The sequence below is a fragment of the Quercus lobata genome, chromosome 9 (genome assembly GCF_001633185.2).
Source record: "Quercus lobata isolate SW786 chromosome 9, ValleyOak3.0 Primary Assembly, whole genome shotgun sequence".
Classification (NCBI taxonomy): Eukaryota; Viridiplantae; Streptophyta; class Magnoliopsida; order Fagales; family Fagaceae; genus Quercus; species Quercus lobata.
The window spans coordinates 20,190,642-20,210,905 of NC_044912.1; the positions used below are offsets into that span (position 1 = coordinate 20,190,642).

The following is a 20,264-nucleotide window of genomic DNA, read 5'->3' on the forward strand; positions in this document are numbered from 1 at the left end:
GACACGACCACGTGTAAGCTCCGAAACCACGGACTCCTTCTTCCTTGGATTCTCTAGCAAGTACAAGCACACCCGCTTGTGTTTCTTTAAGTTCTTATGGCAGCAACTAAATGATCATCAAGCTCTTGAAGAAATCTCCTTCTTGATAATCATAAGCTTGTGTAAAGGAAAACTCCTCACAGATCTCACAAGAGATTTACACAAACAGCAATATGAGCAACAAAGTCCTTAGAGAGCTTTTGGGTACAAAATTATAGATACAAAAAGAGGCACACTCTTTTCTCTCTAAAAAACCTATAAAAACGTTTTAGGGTTTCCCTTATTTATAGGAGTGTTTTACTTGAACCCTAATACGTTTAAGTAGAGTTTGGGCTGAACTGGAATTCTGCAGAAAAATAAATCTGCACATGGTTCGATCGATCGAGCCTTGTAGAGTTAGTCCAATAAATTCTGCAATCACTCGATTCCAATTTTACAAATAAACATACTTTGAGCAAGCCTAAACCTAGACTCTATGTTTTGATCATGGTTTGCCAACATAATACAAATTGAAGTTCTAATACATTAGTTCCTAAAATCTTAGAACCTAACATCTTCTCCTGTTTTGTTGGTTGAAAAGGCAGATGAGAGTTGGGGTATGTGCATTGATTATAAATCTTTAAACAAGGCCACTGTAAAGGATAAGTATCATATTCCTATGGTTGATGAATTGTTAGATGAATTGTGTGGTGCTGCCATTTTCTCTAAGTTGGATCTTAGATCAGGATATCATCAAATTAGGATGAAGGAGAGTGACATTTATAAAACTACATTTAGGACTCATGAGGGGCATTATGAGTTTCTTGTTATGCCTTTTGGTTTGACCAATGCCCCTTCAACATTCCAATCATTGATGAATCATATCTTTAGCCTTATTTGAGGAAGTTTGTCCTAGTCTTCTTTAATGACAACTTGGTGTTCAGTAAGTCTTTGGAAGATCATATTGTTCACTTAAGGGTGGTCTTATTTGTTCTACTTTCCAACCAGTTGTATGCCAAGAAATTTAAGTGTGTCTTTGGTTATGGAGAGGTGGAGTATTTAAGCCATCTTATCTCTGCTCAAGGGGTCAGAACTGATCCAAAGAAAACTGAGGCAATGCAGCAGTGACCTATTCCTAGGACAATTTAGGCTTTAAGGGGTTTCTAGGACTGACAGGGTACTATAGGAAGTTTATTCAGAATTATGGTGTTATTGCAGCTCTATTGATTGCTTTGTTGAAAAAGGATGCTTTTCATTGTAGAATTATGGTTTTATTGTAGCTCTCAAACAGGCTGTTTCCAATCCACCAGTCCTTGCTCTTCCTAATTTTTCTAAGACCTTTGTAGTGGAGTGTGATTCTTTAGGACTTGCAGTGGAGCTATTTTGATGTAGGATCAAAGGCCTTTGGCTTTCCACAACCAAGCCCTTAAAGAAGGAGTTTGCATTTATCCACTTATGAAAAGGAATCCCTGGCATTAATCACTGTAGTGAAGCAATGGAGACCATATTTGGTTGGCAAACCTTTTATCATCAAAATAAACCAGCAAAGCTTGAAAAGATTTTGGAGCAGAGAGTAGGCACTCCTACTCAGCAAAAATGGATTACCAAGCTTTGGGGTACTCTTTTTTGGTTGAATATAAGAAAGTAAGGAAAACAAGGCTGCAGATGCACTCTCTAGAAGATTGGAGGGCCTTGATGATTTGTCTGATGACTTGTTTGTGGTAGAAAATTAGAATGCTCAGTTGTACCTTATTTCTTTTCCTTGTCCTACTTGGTTGGATGTTTTGAAGGATGGTTATAGGATTGATTCAGAGTACCAACAGCTGCTCTCTAACTTGACAGCTGCTACCCCATCTAATACTCACTTTTCTCTTCAGAATGGTCTATTGCTTTATAAAGATAAAGTGTTTCTGAGTTCCAACTCACCATTGAAACCTCTGGCCCTTCAACATGCTCATAATAGTCCATTGGGAGGTAACTCAAGGTACTTGAAGACTGTGCATCATGTACAATGGGATTTTTTTTGGTATGGTATGAAGAAAGACATTAAGGAGCATATCAGAACTTGTGAGACTTGTTAAAGAATCAAAGTGGATACCATTAAACCTACTAGTTTACGGCAGCCACTCCATATTCCTGCCAAATCATGGTTGGATATTAGTATGGATTTCATTACTGGTCTCCCAAAATCTCAAGGTTATGATGTCATCTTGGTTGTGGTTGATAGGCTTACTAAATTTGTACACTTCATGCCCTTGTCACATCCTTAGAGCATCTCCAACTGTGTAGGCAAAAGCATAAAATTCTCTATAATAGAGAATGGGACCATAGAAACACTCTCCAATGGGTTCTCTATATCTGGAAAATTTTTTGGCTCATGAACAGTAGCTCATCAAGTCTGATGGGCTACTATTCATTCTTCAAAAGTTTTTTTTTTTCTATTATAATAATTAGGTGGTGAATAAGAAAATGTTGGAAGATGTGTAGTTGTTAAAAAAAGAATAAATAATAAATGAAGAAATAATATTTAAATAAGACAGAGAATCTGTTAGAAAGTGTATTTGAAAAAGTGGGTAGATAAAAGGTAAAAGTCACTGTTCATTCTCCAAACAGTACAAAAATTTGATGAATTTGCTGGAGATGCTCTTATATTGCTGCTAAGGTAGCTCAAGCTTTCATGATTGGTGTATTTAAGTTGCATGGATTACCTAGGTCCATTATGAGTGATGGGGATGCTACCTTCACCTCTATGTTCTAGAAGGAGTTGTTCAAGCTCCAAGGTACTGAGTTGGCTATGTCCTCAGCCTATCACCCTCAGTCTGATGGGCAAACTAAGGTAGTGAATTGAAGTTTGGAGCAGTATTTGATGGCTTTTGTAGGTGACAAGCCTCATGCTTGGGCTTTATGGTTGTATATGGCTGAATTTTGGTTCAACACCAACTATCATACCTCTACTAAAATGTCCCCTTTTAAGGCTCTTTATGGTTTTCCCTCTCCTCGAGTCCTGGATTATGTGTCTGGTCTTACTAAAGTTGTTGCAATGGATGTTGTGCTTCATGATAGGACTATTCTTTTGGACCTTCTCAAACAGAATTTGGTTTCAACTCAAGCTAGGATGAAAACTCAAGTTGATCAACATAGGTCTAATAAGTCTTTCCAAATTGGTGAATGGGTCTTTCTTAGGCTTCAACCATATAGGTAGCTGTCCCTTAATTCTAAAGGGTTTCACAAGTTGTCTCCAAGGTATTTTGGCCCCTTCCCGATTTTGCAGAGAATTGGTCAAGTGGCTTACAAGCTGGCTTTATGCCCTGGTTGTTTGTTTCACCTAGTGCTCCATGTCTTGCCTTAAGCCTAAATTTGGTGCTCACATTACTCCCATTCCCACTCTTCCAACTATGGTTTCTGAGGGCTTTCTCAATCCCGAGCCTATTGTCATTCTGCAGCACAGGTTTAAGCAACTCAGAAGTAGAACAATCGCTGAGGTGTTGGTCTAGTGGCATGGTCAATCCCTATAGTGTGCTACTTGGGAATCTCTGGACAAGCTTCAACTTCAGTTTCCTCACCTTGTGGTCAAGGTGCTTTGAGGGAAGGGTGCTATTGCAACTTCACTTCTCTCCTCTTACTTCATTCTACCCTATTAGCTGCTGCAACTTCTTCTTTTCATTCTACCTTGTGGACAAAGTTTTTAAAGGGGGATGGAATGATAGGAATGATTTAAGTATTGCTATGTGTTGATGCTTATTTTGGGAAGCCCAATAGAAGGAAGAAGCCCAACAACACCAACAGAAATGAGTTAGTAATTGGATAGAAAAACCATTAAGCCTAAGCGGCAGGAATAATGGATCATAAAGCCATAAAATAAACAAATGGGTCTTGAGGAAGTAAACGAGCCTAAGGGAGTTCGGAAAGAAAAAAGTAGCAAACTCATGGGCAGTATGTGACGTAGAAAAGGGAGAATGGGCCACAACAAGCCCAAAGTAATACAAATGAAGAAAGTAAGGGATTGATGGCAAGCCCATAAGCCCCAAGGATGAAGAATAAGGTAATCGGGCCAAGGAAGCTCAAAGGAGTTAGTAAAAGCCTATGGGAACACAGAATTAGAAAGGGCCGAGGATGCCCAAGGAAAGTAAATGGGCCAAAGATGCCCAAAAGGATATAAATGGGACGCAAGAGCCCGCAAGTAATGTAATAAAAGGCCCAATGACCATACTGAGTCATTGAGAGAAGAATAAGCAGCAGGCCCAAAGGAGCCTAGCAGACTTGGGTCAAATGATATCACAGCAGGAATGGCAGAGTAGTGCAGCAGGAAATGGTAGTAAGACTGCAGAAAGGAGCAAAATAGTGGGTTGAAGAAGGAAAAGCCCACAATCAAATAAAGCCCAACCCTTAAGGGGAGCAAGCCATAAAAGAATGGGAAATCAGAAAACAGCTCACGCCATAAAAAGTCAAGGATGGACAACAGACTGTGCAAACGAGCCTCCAGACCATGGCGAATGCATGAGCAGCAGGCAGATTTTGGACATACATAGAAGTGAAGTATGTGCAAGGCCCAAACATCACTAGCTTGTACCCAGCCAATATAGGACATGGTGAGATCATGGATCAGAGGTAAGAGGGCATAGTCTGGCGGTGGGGAGAGGGGAAAACCTATTCTGGGGTTCCTGCTCAGACTCTTTTAGGGGAATGTCCTGTTGGGATGACATACCGTCCAAAGGAAGTAAGGATGAGTTGGAACCACTAGGTGCATGCCATGAGGGATAGAAAGAGAGAGAGCACCCACACCGTAGCAAATAAGAGTGTCACAACAAACAAACAAACAAAATAGTCTTCTTCGTCTGATGGCACAGCTAGCACAAGTAAGCGGTGATGGCTAGGAGACTAGCAAATCAGTAGGTGGTCGGTAAGGACACCCAGACTAGATAAAGGTAGTTAAAGGCTAAAATAGTAAAATCTAGTTACGCAGGCATTATATAAAGGACCCTTACCGTGCACAACCATCAGAATCAGGGTAATAGGAATCTCTAGGAGAAAATCACCACACGGAAACAAACACTGAGAAAAGAAGAGAAAAAGATAGAAAAAAAGGAAAGAAAATAGAGAGATAGAATGGCAGGCATGCACCAATAGGTTGATCCCCTCTCTCCCTAAAAATCCTGTTCTCTACCAAAAGTAAAAAGATTCTTTTGGGCACAAGCCATTCAGGTCCGCTTTCCTCAAAGTGATTAATTTCCACTGCAAGATTTTCCCTGGGAGATTATTCGCATTGAGGAAAAATGGTTTCCCTCCTTGGTCTTGGTCTTGTGACATAACTTGGCATAATAGATTGACATTTTTCTTTCTTTTGTTAACTCATGCCTTACCTATTTATCTCCACCATTTTCTTTACAAGGCTTTTCTTATCATTGTGATTATCATTTTAGTTGGGGATTATTTATTCACTTTGTCTAAAGGCGAAAGTACTTTCTCTTATTATTATTATCATGTTTGCTTGCCATGACTCATCCGAAGTAGCTCCGCTTGCCATGGGCATATGAACGAAGTTCTTGGTAAACGAGGCATAGTTTGTGTACAAGTCGGACCAAAGTAAGTTGTAGTTGGACTAGTCTTAACTCCCCTACTCAAAATACTTAGGCCCAGTACAGCAGGAGGCAGCCCAGCCCAGCCCAGCATTGCAAAAAAGGCCCACCTCACTATGATTGGAGAGGAGTGGACTAGGAGCTGTTGTGATCAGGAGTTGCTGTTGCAGTGATTAGGAGTTGCTGTGGCTGTGATCAGGTGTTGTGCTGCTATTGTGCTGTAAGCTTAATGGTAGGAGGGCATGAGTTGGGAAGTTAGTTGTTATAATTGTGGATTGTGCAGTTAGTTATAGTTGTGTCAAGTGATTGAATGGGTAGTTAGTTAGTTAGAGGTAGTTATAGTCTTGTATCATTGTAACTATAGCATGGTCATATTGTTATAAAGGAGTAATCTGTTAAGGAGTAGGAATTAATGAAGATTGATGTACAATTCTCTCTCTCTCTCTCTCTCTCTCTCTCCTTCACTGTTCCATTCATTCTCTAAGGAGGCCTAGTTCTCTTGAAGAACTACCAGAATTGCTTTCCTCTTCATTAGGATAAGAACAAGCAAATTCCTATCATTGGAATTTATCAAACAAGCATGAGGACAAAAAAATACCACATGCATGCACCAGGCTTGATGATCAACTAGGGAAAGTTTCAATAGATTTGGAGCTTGAGGCTAGAGTCTAGAGAGTTATTGCTATAAAAAGACTTGGTCACCTACCGATGAATGACCATCCCATTCCCATAGGCCTTTCAACCTTGTGAAATATGCACTGATTGTAGATTGCTCTTAAGAGAGTGTTGAAATGGCCTTTTGGATTTGAAAGATCCTTGGCCTATGGCTTTAAGCAAACCTTTCTTTAAGATCAAGCCCCAGATCTCTAGTTGTGTTTATGTAAATTACACTAGCAGCTATCTCCTTGGGGAGTGAATTCAAGATCCTCGAGAGGACGATTGTGTTGCACATAGTACGGACATTGAGCAGAAGTGATGGCCATGAATGGAAAAGAAAATGAGGCTCAAAAGAGCTCTGAAAACCAAAGCAAAAGTCGAATAAAGGAATTGAGGAAAAAATGGTAGAATTTGATCAAATAATTGTACAAGAGGATCTCTGTTTATATACATTGAAAACAAAGGTAGAAAAATGAAAACTATTCTAACAAACTCAAAATCTACCGCTATATATACAGTGTTAACAACTTTCAAGTAGTAATTAACTTACTGCAAACCAATAACATTAAGACAAATTTACATTAATGAAACATGGTCAACTCGCGTGATTACTCAAAACAACTATCATAAACATGTAGCTTTTTTTTCTTGATACTATGAATCAACCTTGTAACGGCGACTTGCACTTTCTGGCATATAAGTAGAGATGCACGACATGTCGTCTAGCATGCATCAAGCTGAAAAAACAAAACTATATGTTGTTTATGTCTTCTCAATGCCAGTTTTAACTCAATTCTTTTGACTTTTGGCATATCATAAGTCCGATAATGCTTGAAAGAACATTATGATAAACGATGCAAATTGTTGATTAATATTACTGTAGGTATGAGTCTTCAACGGATGCATTAAGACATTTATTACTAAATTGTTTTAAAAAAGTTTTAATACCACTTATGGAAAATATAAAAATGTGTATAAAACAATGTGTTACTTTTTCTTTTTTCATCAAAGGTTTTGAAAAACACTTCTTAAACCGATGCTCTTAAGATATATAATTATCAATTTTCTATTCTCATGTAAGTCAATAATCAATAATATTGACTTATTAATAAAAAGTAATCAATGCAGGACATTAAAAATTCAAATTTATGGTATCTCTAAAAAAAGAAAGAGAAAAAGGCAAAACTTTCAGGATCTGGTCAAGCTCACAATCAGTAACTTGAACACTTAAATCATTATTGCTTAAGACAAGAAGACATTATGTTTACTATTACCACAAGAAATAATAATCTGAAATTATAGTGTACAATTTGAACTTGTATTTTTATTTATTTTTTTGTCGTGAACTTGTCCTGAATTTAATTACATAGTAGTCGTATATAGCACGTTAAACGCAACCCTTCAGATACGACTTTACATTGTTAACTTTGACCAAAAAAAAAAAAAAAAAAAGACTTTACATTGTTACCCAATTAATATTAAATTAAACACAGCAAAAAATTAATAATAAAAATGAAACCCAAAAAATTTGGTAAAAGAGTTTATCCATCAATTATTATTAGTATATATTTACTTTAAAGCTGACATGGCCATGTGGTTGTAAAATCAGACGGTCAGAATTGCGTGAGGTAAGACATGTAGTACAATTTTTAAGGAAAAAAAAAATGAATGAATAGATTAATAAGAAGTGCTTTTTGTGCCAACAACAACATAAACAGAGAGAGAGAGGCATATGTATGTACTATGTATGTTTCCAAGTTCCCATAAAATAACAAATGTGAAACTCCTATTTGGACGAACAATAACAAAGAAGTTGTCTGTCTCCTCCAACGACAATTTCTCTCACACTCTCTCACTCTATCCAAATTTCCTTAACCCCATCAATCTCTATTACTTAGTTTTTCTGTATTTTTTTTTTGTTTTTGTTATATATATGTGTTATTGATCTCCAATTCATTATCTTGTTGTTATTTCAATCTTTGATTGTGGGTTTGAGAGCTTCGAAAAGAGAAAAAAGATAGTAAATTTACAATCAATCTGATAGATTATGATCTGGGTCATTGATGATTTGAGAGTTGGAAAGCTGTGATCGATTCTGTGAATGAAGAAGGATGGGATTGGAATCGGTTGGGGTTTTGAACGTTGAATTGAAAAAAAAGCTCGAGCCCCAATTGAACAATCGGGTTTTCGGGTCGGTCCGATCGGTGATCGGGTAATTGAATCGGGATTTTTATTTTGTGTGTGCTTTCATTGTTGTGTTGTGTGTGAAAAAAAGGGGTGTGGTAGAATCGATGTGGAAGGTATTGGGTGAGGTAAATTTGAAGGTGGGAGTTTGATTTTAGGGCTTCTGAATTTGGGTCATGGATGAGGTGAGCCCTAGCAATGAGGGTAAGGATTTGGGTGGCGGAAGTGGTGGTGCCGATGACTTATCGGCGGCGGCGATGGCGGCTGCAGCCGGGTTGAGTTGGCGGCCGAGGCAGCTGGCGTTTAGTCCTTATGGTACTGTGAACAAGGTCCAAGCTTTGCGTGTTGTTGTGCGGAGACCTGTAAGTGTTATGGCTTTTTTTATTTTTTAGTTTTTTTGTGTGTTATGCTGCTGTTGTTGCAAGTTATTTTAGCTTCAATTTTTAAGTTTGCAATTTGCATGTTGAAATTTAAGTTTTGGGAATTGAGTATGCCGGTGTTGAAATATGGGGGGAAAATTGGAGTTTTTATGTGGTTATAATTTGGTACCTGCATTGGTATTGGATTTTGGAGGAGTGAGTCTTATGGGGAGGGCTTAAGATGTCCCAATTCACAAAATGTTAGTTGGAGTAATGATATTTGCCTGCCACATCAAAATAGTTGTTAAGGAACAAAATACTTGTTCAAAAATGGCAAAGGGGAAAGAAGGATGTAATGCAGCTAAAGACATTTCCTTTTGAGAATGCAGTTCAATAAAACCTTTAATTTAAATGATTTAAATAATTTCTCCCAGAAAAAAGACAAATATTTCAAAAACTGTGAAAAGGGCTTAGTAACAAAGGCCACTTCGCTTGGCATGATTCCCTCATCCGTACAGGCCACTTCGCTTGGCATGATTCCCTCAACGTGTACGGATGTTTAAGAAAGGATCTTTCAATCCAGCCCTTCCTATCTCAAGCGTTTCTCATTAAATTGAAGTATTCTTGAAAGACGGAAGAAGTATACGGAAGGTTTGAGATGGTAGTCAGCTTGGGTTTAGAGCAACTGTATTGACTAAAGGGGGAAGAGTAAATTCTTATAGTTGGTGCAAGTTCATGCAATGTCTTGGAAAGGATGCAAATAATCCTAAAGTGACCTGTTGCTAGCTTATATCCTTTGTAACATCAATCAATTGAAGATTTTACTATCAAAGCTTATCAGTAAAATCATCAATTGCCAATCACTTCCAATGCAACTTTGAATTTTAATTATCTTCTGCCCCTGTTCCATCAATGATGTCCACAGAAAAGCTAAACTAAAGAAAAGTATATCCACACCAATTATTTCTCATAAAAATTGTACCTTATACGGTTCCTTACAAAAGAATACCTTTCAAGATTGCTAAACTAATTAAAAGTATATTTCTTCCTTCAAAAATTTCATTAAACACACCTATTTGTACCCTCCATTTTATAATGAAATTGTTTGTTACCTGAAGTCCCATATGGTAGCAGAATATCTTCCTTGGTAAGTTGTATGGCAATTTCAAGGAACCTCCATAACTTCAATAGAAATGTGTTCACTAGGAATATATGAAATACCATTCCCTTTCCCTCTTCCCGCAAGAAGTCCCTTTGAACCAAACCTGTAGATACGAGCCTGGTGAAGGTAGGCATGAAATATTGGAATTAAAAGGCAATTGGTACAGTCTTTACCCAGGATGGTGGAAGTGATAATACTTGATTTTTCTGTTGTTTCTTCTTTTTAGATTTTATTGCCCTTTGATCTTTGAAATCTGCTGTTGGTAATTGGTATCGGTGCTTCTTTTTATATATCCAGTTAATTTGGTTGCATCTCCTTGTTGTTGTTACTAAGTTTATATAGTTGCCAATGAGCTATGATTCAAATGGAGGGTGAGGTTGTGGATTTAAAACCCATTGTATGCATGTGTAACTTATTCGTAATAATAAAAAAATAAATAAAAATAAAAATTCTCTGGCTACCAGTGCTTATGGTTTGCTTGGATAGGGGGAGATGGAAGAAGAAGAGGAAAGGGGAAGAGGTGGCGGGAATGTATTGTGTATCTGTCCACCCTAGTTTATTTCACGTCTTCCCTTCTTCTTTCCTCTTCCCCCATCTCCTTTTTTGCAAACATTGGGATAGGTTGGCACGAATCCTCATGGAATGCCTTTTTTTTGGGTAACTGGTTAAGGGTCTAGAGAAGTTGCATGAAAAGGAACTATTAGGCTTTATATACTCTTTGGAAACCATATTACCATCTGGAAATTTTCAAATTTGAAGTCCTTTTGTGGTCCTGAGACACGGTTTTCAAATTAAATTGCATTAAAAAAGATAACAACATGTAGTGGGAGATATTTTCTATTCAACTTTCTGGCCAATTTCAGTTGTTATGGAGTTTATGGACAGTTTGTCTGTTGGTTAATTTTTTTCTTTCTTTTCTCTCCTGTTGAGTGTTCGTGGTATACTCTCTGTGTACTTGGGCCTCAGCCTTCTTTTCTTACAGGAAAAAAAAAAAGGGTTTTGGTGTCTAATTCTAAGGTCGTTGTGGCCTCATCTTCCATTAACACTATTCCTTGGTGCACATAATATGACAGTCCATTTTACTATGTAGATCTAAAGGGCTTCGATAAAAACTTGTCCCAATTGTTTGCCATTAAGGACCACTGGCCACAATCTACTTACTCATAACTATCTCTTGCTTGAAGTGACTATCAAACTCAATATATTTAGTCCTATCTTAAAATATATGGCTGTCAAACATCTTAGATTCTTAGTATGCTTGCTACTGAAAAATCCTATTTTCAAAAAGAGATTTTACCCATAACTTCCCACTAGCTGTATAGGCCATAGCCTTGTACTCTACCTTCACACTGACCTCACCATTTTTTTTTTTTTTTTTATTTGGGGGGGGGGGGTAGTATTGCTTTTCCAAGCAGCAAGAAAGTCAATGATTTCAACTACTAGAGAGTACATTTCATTCGGGATTTGAATGATTAGGAATTGGATTTAGTGGAGGATTTCCTTCATATTTTGGAATCTAATACCCCTTAGACTGAAAATGGGGATTGCATGAGATGGAAACTGAAGAAGAATGAGGAATTTGATATTCACATTATAATGAGTTGCGAGGTCCCCTCTCCGCCATCGTTCCTTGGAAAGGTATTTGGAGAGTTAAGGCCCCTTGGTGAGTTTCTTTTTTTTTATTGGACCACAGCTTGGGTAAGATTCTCACAGGTGACAATTTGATTGGTGTTACATGTGTAAGAGGTGTGGGGAGTCGGTGGATCATCTTTTGCTTCATTGCTATGGGCTCCATAGCATTTGAGCTATGGTCTTTGGAGTTTTGTTTGTTTGGACTTCATTGGGTTATGCCTCATAAGGTAATTGAGTTGTTTGAGTCTTGGCAAGGTAAATTCGGGAGGCATCGTAATATAGATTTTTGGAGACTTGTGCCGCATTGCTTGATGTGGTGTATTTGGAGTAAAAGAAATGGTAGATGCTTTGGGGGATGTGAGTGGTCCTTTCTAGAGATTAAGTCTTTTTTCTTACATACCATTCTTATATGGAGTGTGGCTCTGTCGCATTCTTCTTGTTTTTCTTAATAAAATTTTTCGTTACATATCAAAAAAAGAAAAATGAAAAAAAAGTAGGGGTTTTGCTCTTGTTGATTGGTGTGTCACGTGTTGTTGTGGGGAGACCATGGATCATTTAATGCTTCATTGCGAGAAGGCTCATTAGTTGTGGTGTTTTATCTTTAGATCTTTTGGGGTTTCATGGGTCTTACCAAGAATGGTACCAGATATTCTTTTTAGTCAGTGGAATTGGTTGGGGAAACACTTATCATACATTTCGAATTTAGTTCTACTGTGCTTGATGTGGTGTATATGGAGGGAGCGCAATAGGCGAACTTTTGAGGATATGGATAGTTCAGGAGACTAGCTGCTTGCTTCTTTTAGCAGTTCTTTGTACAAGGTCAAATGGAATTGGAGTAATCAATTACCCTGAAAGTAATCTGTACTTCCAATGATTCATGTATTGAACCTCATCTTTACTAGATATTAGGGTAGAGGTCTATGAGATACTTAAGGCCTTTGAAGCACCGATGTGGCTGGGAGGGTGCCGCATCAAAGTCCAACGTGGCCCAACGCGGCTGCCTGCACGTCGGTGCCGCGTCTAAGCTTTTTTTTTTTTTTTTTTTTCTCGGATTCGCATCGACTCAGCTCAATTTGTGCCAACTCGGCTTCAATTCGCACCAAACCGGGCCGATTCGGCCAAAATCGGGCCGTATCAGCTGGCGACCGAAACAGGCCAAAATCGGTCTTGAATCATGCCGGAACAGCCGAAATCGGCTTTGAATGAGGCCTAAGCATCCTAAATCTGTCCTTCCTCAATTTTATTCTGAATATTTGTTGCTTCTTTTGTGTTTTCTTTTTTTTTTTGTGTTTCTTGCCTTCTTCTTTCTTTGTTTTGTGAATCAAGGCCATAGTAATGTGTTTTTTAAGTATATTTTAATAGTAAAAATATATAGAAAACATAAATAAAAATATTTTTAATAATATTTTAATCGTCTCACCCGCATCCTACTTTTTCAAAAATTGCCGAGTCCTGCACCCGCACCTGCACCCGAATCCAGAAACGCACCCATGCTTCATAGCTTAAGGCTCACAATTTGTAGCTTTTAAAAAATTATTTCACACTAAAGTTTTCAATCAATTCAAATTTTCTATTCATATTTTGCTTTATGATACATAACAAAGGGAATTTTCAAACTCAGAATGCCTGGGTTGGGGAAGGGTGGATTTTTCAGTCTTAAGGTAGATGAATTAAGCAGTTGCTATTTCTATAGCTTCCATATTTCAATTGATATAGCATCACAATGACGTTTATATAGTTAGAAGATTACCTAGATCTGAATATACAAAGCAGATATTATGATAACATGTAGCTTTCACTTGTGCAGTTGGTGGCAAGACTAACAAAGGACATTGTTGAAACATACCAATTATGCAATCCACAGTTCAAGTATTCAGAGGAACTAAATCCAAAGAGATACTTAACTAGCCCATCCATTGGAGTCCTAAATGATGGTCACGATAATGTGAACTCAGATCTTATTTTGACTGCAAACTATGTCTTAATCAATTCAGAACAGCGAAGGTTTGTTATTCTTACCTTTATTTTTTAAATAAAAAAATTTAATACCACTTTATTTCAACTATTCTTTTCGAAATATTTTTCTCCTTTTGCCATATTTCTTCGAAGGGCATTTGAAATTTTTGTTTGCTTGAAGGCATTGGTGATTGTTTTATTGCATCTCAGTATAGTTGTTCAACTATGCTAATGCCAGCTTATGTTAGTTTCAATCTAGGCAAGATATATCTCAACTTTAATTATAAGCAGGACAAATCACCCAGGGAGTACATACTGTTGCTATAAATATCGTCTTCTCAGTTTCTGGTTCGTAAATATTCAAGGTGTAAACTTTTGCTCCATTGTACTTTTGCTCATGCTTTATGGAGTGAAGTTTTTCTAATGTTTGGGATTCAGTGGGTGATGCCGAGGACCGTTGCTTCTTGTCTTTTTGCATGGAGGAATTTTTTGGGAAAACATTATTCCGATGTTTGGAATATGGTACCAGCTTGTTTGATGTGGCTCATTTGGAGGGAGCAAAATATCAGCACATTTGAAGACACTGAGAAACCTGTTGATCTTTTGAAGTCTTTGCTAGTTGGGACTTTGTTTGAGTGGTCTCAGATCTGGGTTTTACACAATGTCTTTCCATTTTTGATTTCCTACAATCTATTATTTCTTCTTCCTGATTTGTTTGTAATTGTTTCAGATACAATATGTTCACTATCGTGAACACAATGTACTTTTTTCGATAAAGCTATTATTACCTATCAAAAAAAAAAGTGTAAACTTGCTATGTAGGTTTTTTTTGGCCTTTAACCAATGACATGAGATAGATGCAATCAAAGCATTCTGGCTTATGTCCAAGCGAAAGTATCCAACACACCCCCCCGCCCCACCCCCCCAAAAAAAAAAAAAAAAAAAATCATTGGGAGTTCCACCCTCTCTGAGGAAACAAACTATGGGAGTAAAACGTGGACTCTGGAAGCACTTTATCTATAGTTCTGTTATATCATTTGAAAAAGACATGAATCTGGATTGAAATTGTACCTGCTGAGATTATCTGATGTGCCCTTTCAAGTTCCTATGGTTAATGTTAAACCCAGAAGTTAGAAATGCTATTGTTTGCATCATCATCAGTGCTTGAGCTGGCATAGTTTCTAAAGATACCATTTGTGAAGTTGTTAATGATGTAGTGAAATATAAATTTGTTCTGGCATCTTAATACTTGTAGTAGACTTGTAAATTCCTGAAGTTTTTTTGTATGTGTGCCACTCCTCTACTAACGTCTCTGCCTAATGAGGCAATGGGGGACCACACTTGAGTTGCTGGAAACAAACAGATATGATTGATTATAGATTAATGGAAGAAGATAATATGGCATACATAGAATATATGTTGTCATGCATTTGTCAAATCCAATTTTGGCCTGTTATCTATTTGATTTTTCATCCCAGAATTAACCATTTAATTGGATTCCTTTTCTCTTTTATAGATACATTGTAAAGGATGTTCTTGGCCATGGAACATTTGGGCAGGTTGCTAAATGCTGGTTTGCAGAAACTAACAGTTTTGTTGCTGTGAAGATCATAAAAAATCAGCCTGCTTACTATCAACAAGCACTGGTTGAAGTAACTATATTGACAACGGTAAATATTTTCTCCATTAGTTTTATGTTTCCCATGTGTAGTGACATTAGTAGTGAAAATTCTGTATTAATTTCAAAAGAAAAGTAGCAGTGAAATTTCTGCCTCAATGTTTGTTTTTTGCAGCTGAATAAGAAGTATGATCCTGAGGATAAGCATCACATTGTTCGTATTTATGATTACTTTGTACATCAGCGTCATTTGTGCATCTGCTTTGAACTGCTTGACACAAATCTGTAAGTTACAGTGACTACAGCTTTTATCACCATTCAAAAAATTATTGTTTTAGTCTTGATGGGTCACAGTTTTCATATTCTATGTTTTTTCAGGTATGAGCTTATCAAAATAAATCATTTTAGGGGATTATCATTGAGCATTGTCCAAATGTTCTCTAAACAGGTAAAGCAGTTCTTGCTTGGGATTGGATCTAGTCCTGTAATGGATCTTCTTTGGATTATTTTGTAAGTTTCTGCATCAATCTTACATCACCTCCTTCCCCCCATTTTTCTCTAATAGATTTTGCGGGGACTGGCTCTGTTAAAAGATGCTGGGATAATTCATTGTGATCTGAAGCCAGAAAACATTCTATTGTGCACTAGGTATGTTACCTTTGATTATAGTTTAAATTCTTCAAATTAGGTAGTTGATACTTATTTTATTTAAAAAAAAAAAAAAAAACTATTATATTTATGTTAATTTTTTTTTTTTTGTGCATATTAAACACCAACAGTGTGAAGCCAGCAGAGATTAAAATTATTGACTTTGGATCAGCATGCATGGAGGATCGCACTGTTTACTCCTACATTCAGGTTCACAGAATGTTTACTCCCAGCCTTTTGCCTCAATATTAACATGCGGAGGATGATCTTATAATTTCATGCCTTTAATTTATTCTACAGAGTCGTTACTACAGATCTCCTGAAGTTCTTCTTGGGTATCAGTATCCTTATCAGTGAAGTTACCGCTGTACTTTTATTTTAGTTTTGTCTCTTTGGTTTGATTTCACTTTCTGCCAAGTTTTTCCCCTTTCAAGTTTTACCCCTGTTTACTTTCTTCCTGGGCTGCAACTCTGTTGGAGTCAAACTGATCAGCTAGGTTTAAGCCAAACTGTCCACAGTTGAGACCGGAATTGAGTTAAAGGAAACCCACTAAAATTGTGGCATCAGGGAAAGCCTCCAGCAATCTATTATTTTGTAGAACTTCTTACAACTAGATTTACAGGATTAATGATTTGCAAAAAAGGAGATCCAAGTTGATCCAACTGGAGCTTGAGTTGACTGCTTCGAGCCGCACATACAATTGGTTGTACTCTCAAGTCGACTGGAATATTACAGGATCTTCTATTGAGAAGCTCTATTGACAGTCCATTAGAAGATTTGTTTTTGGATAGTAATTGTTAGAATAGAATACTGGTTAAATGATTATCTTTTTTTTTTAAAGGTTAAATGAATTGACCTTTTCCCCGACAGCTTAACCTTTTGGGAATAAATGATAATTTATCATTAATTATTGAATAATTATTTTTTTGATAATAATGTTATAAGAGATGTAGATTTTGTATTTGGTGCGTTTGAAATCTTAAGTGTGATTTATGCATTCCATTGTCTTTCATCCTATTATTGTGAGTGTTCTGTTTGGTTCTTAACCCTTTTTCCAGATATACTACAGCTATTGACATGTGGTCCTTTGGGTGCATAGTTGCTGAATTGTTTCTAGGATTGCCATTATTCCCAGGAGCTTCAGAATTTGATCTCCTTAGGCGAATGATTGAAATACTTGGGTATGCCCTTTCTTTTTCTTTGTGATTCAAAAGTAATTATCTGTATTTAATTTATCTAGGCATTAGTCTACCTTTTCAAGTTGAGGGAATTTTAAAAAGACTGAGGAAGACATTAGTAGAATTACTGAAAATGGACATGTCAATTAATGAGATAACATAGAATATGACTAAATATAGATAAAATGGCGAAAAGAATATTAGTGAAGAACCCTTATTATTCTATTGAGGATGCATAGCTGATCCCAAAATAAATTTTGGGACTAAGGCATGCTTCTTGTTGTTGAGGCATTAGTCTACTTTACTTGATCTAGGAAATTTTCCTCTTCCAATGTCATGGATTGTCTGCTTTCAATTCTGTAAATTACTTATAAATAATATTTGTTTGTGTGGTAAGTGAAAGAATAGAACACAATAGCCAGTAGTGAAGCGACGACGATCTGTAACATCACTAGCATTAATACCTAGTTCAGCCTAGGGATGGGGGTTGCTAAACTTTGATTTGGTACTGCTCTCTGTCCACACCAAAAGACTGCGATATTTGAGCCATATGTGAAGAAATGTTTAATCAGCATTTGCTTTATCAAATAATTAAACCGGAGTTTGGTATTTATGCATCATTTGCTTCGAACTAGCAGTTCCATCTATGGTATATAATGTTTAGAATAGGGGTTAAATTTACACAATGAGTTTTTTTCTATCATTATTATTATTTTTTTTTTTTCCTGGTTCTGCTGCCTTGAGGTAGTTAATTGTTTAATAACATAGATATGAAAGGTATTGATATGCTGTTTCTCCTCTGGCCACTATTTTCTTGGAATTGTATATTGGCACTTCTATTGCCTTATATATTTTTGTATTGTCATTACATAAACTGGCCCTTCTCAAAAGTAACCCCCCCTCCTCCCCTCCTCCCTCCCCCAAAGCACAGGTGTTTATCCTGTGTACTAGGGTTGCACCCTTAATTGTGCTATCTTAATGAAATTTATTACTTATCCAAAAAATAAAAATAAAAAATAAAAAAGGGTATTTTCTTCTTTTCTGTTTCAAGAAAAAAAAAAATCAGATTGTGTATATGTACCAAAAATTTGTTTCATTAGTTTGTTGTATCTCTTTCCAGTTGTTTCAAACAGCAAACAGCCATTAATATATTGTCAACATTTTGTAGAGGGCAACCCCCGGATTATGTATTGAGGGAGGCAAAAAACACAAGTAAGTTTTTTAAGTGCATTGGGAGTGTCCAGAATTTAGAGAATGGTGAAGTTTCAACAAACAGCAGAAGTGCTTACCAAGCATTAACAGAAGAAGAATATGAAACTGTAAGTGTTTATATTATAGTTATCTAGGTAAGAGAAAAATCTTTATAGAAGTGAAAATAATATCAAATTATTGAAAATTAATAATAATAAATAAATAATGAATATCAAAGAAAAAACCTCATCAAATCTCTGTATAATTCGTCTTTCTTTATCAGTTTATCTTGTATATAATTACAAAGAGTAATCCATCTCTTATATCCCCCCCGCCATGGAGAGATATTCTGTTTATGTTCTGATGTTTTTCTGTTTCATTGTTGTGTTGCTCATTTCTTTTCAGAGAGAGATGAAAAAGCCTGTGATTGGAAAGGAGTATTTCAATCATAAGAATCTTGAAACAATTGTCACAAACTACCCTTACAGAAAGAACTTGCCTGAGGAAGATGTTATGAAAGGTACTCTCTTCTGTTTTTCTGTCTGAAGTAGGAGACACCAATATTTTTACTACATGGTTTTTTGACAAGTATATATATATATATATATTTCTCAGTCACTAAATATATTCACTAAATGTTGCTACCTTCTCTAGAATATGTCACTAATGGCTGTCTTATCATGAACTTGTAACAGAAAGTCAAATACGATTAGCTTTAATTGATTTCTTGAGGGGGCTTGTTGAGTTTGATCCAGCAAAACGGTGGTCACCTTTTCAGGTTGTTGAATTTTGCTTCAACTGTCTTGATTTTGTCATCTCTTATATGAAGTTCAAGCTGCAAAGTTAGAATAATTTGTAATCTATATGCATGCAGGCTTCAAAACACCCTTTTGTCACTGGGGAACCATTCACATGCCGTTATGAGCCTCCCCCTGAGACCCCCCGCGTGGTAAGTTGGTCTCTTTAAAAAGTTTGTTAATTGGTTCATGAAACTTTAACCTGAGTTGATACGATTGTAAATCAATGTAACAACTATTTTCAGTGTGCCAAGAGCCTTGTTACTCAATGGCATTGCCTGGTCTCCTTTGTGAGGAGAACAAGGGATCTCCCCTTCCACTTGTTGTAAAAATTGAATTATCAAAAGAAGTTATTTTCGATGCCTCCCTCTCATGCACTCCCACCATCTCAAATTGTTGGTCCTAGAAAATTCAGCTTTTTAAGGGAACATCAAAAGTTTATTTTAAATAAAAAAAGTACAAGTTTCCAAAACATTTCTCATTAATTTAAACTCTAGTGAAAGAATGGTGTTGACTTGTTAAATAAAGTAGAGGGCAAGTTAGGGAATATATTTATTAACTTTTTAAAGAGGTCTATATGTTGGGACATCCCAAAATGGAATAGAGATTTAACAGTTTGGGACAGAGGTAATACTTTTCTAGACTCTAGTCTTAGATTTTCTATGTGATTTCTCTCGATATCCTTCTACGCTTTCTATTTTGAAAGAATAATCCTTCTATCCTTTAAACAATATTATATTTGTATCTGTTTATAACTGTTTCAAGTACATTTTGTTCACTATCGTGAACCCGATGTACTTTTTTCAATAAAGCTTTGATTACCTATTAAAAAAAAAACAATATTACATTTGTTGAATTTTGGTTTATTTGCTCTTTATTTTTTAATAATAGAAGCAATGGAGAATTTGATGTTCGATCTTACCATGAAGCATCAAGAGGTTTGGTGCCTTTGGTGGGAAAGAATTGCTAGAAACTTTGAGTGGTGTGAACGGACTACTTTAGACTTGAAATTGCAGTTTGTCAGAACCTTGTTTGAATAGATGACAGCTCCTGGATTCTTTTCTTTTTCAAACTTAATTTTGATCATTGTACATCTAGTATATGTCCTATGTACTTGGTGCATTCCATTATTTTCTAATAAAATTTTCATTTATAAAAATAATAGAAAAAGGCATTCAGAGGTGTTCCAATGGGGTGGTTTTTCCATGAAAAAGTGTATGGGTGTACTAAGGCTCCAAAAAAAGTGGTTTTCTTTGTGTGGACTGCAGCATGAGAAAAAATTCTTACA

At 36.5% G+C, this 20,264-nt stretch overlaps 1 protein-coding gene across 1 annotated transcript; it reads left to right on the forward strand.

Annotated features, from left to right (window-relative positions):
* Positions 1–7,946: 7,946 nt before the first annotated feature.
* On the forward strand, positions 7,947–19,161 carry LOC115960513 (dual specificity protein kinase YAK1 homolog). The gene is made up of 13 exons (XM_031079445.1): positions 7,947–8,797; positions 13,396–13,592; positions 15,061–15,214; positions 15,338–15,447; positions 15,541–15,610; positions 15,728–15,810; positions 15,942–16,020; positions 16,111–16,151; positions 16,869–16,991; positions 18,157–18,307; positions 18,585–18,699; positions 18,875–18,957; positions 19,054–19,161. Exons 1-13 carry the CDS (start codon positions 8,612–8,614, stop codon positions 19,144–19,146), a joined length of 1,485 nt encoding a protein of 494 aa, XP_030935305.1. The 5' UTR covers positions 7,947–8,611; the 3' UTR covers positions 19,147–19,161.
* The last annotated feature ends 1,103 nt before the right edge of the window (positions 19,162–20,264 follow it).

Coding starts and splice junctions, on each gene's coding strand:
- LOC115960513 (XM_031079445.1), top strand. CDS start 8,612: ATGGATGAGGTGAGCCCTAGCAATGAGGGTAAGGATTTGGGTGGCGGA. Junction 16,021..16,110: donor CTGTTTACTCCTACATTCAG/GTTCACAGAATG, acceptor TTTATTCTACAG/AGTCGTTACTACAGATCTCC. Junction 18,308..18,584: donor CAGAAGAAGAATATGAAACT/GTAAGTGTTTAT, acceptor ATTTCTTTTCAG/AGAGAGATGAAAAAGCCTGT.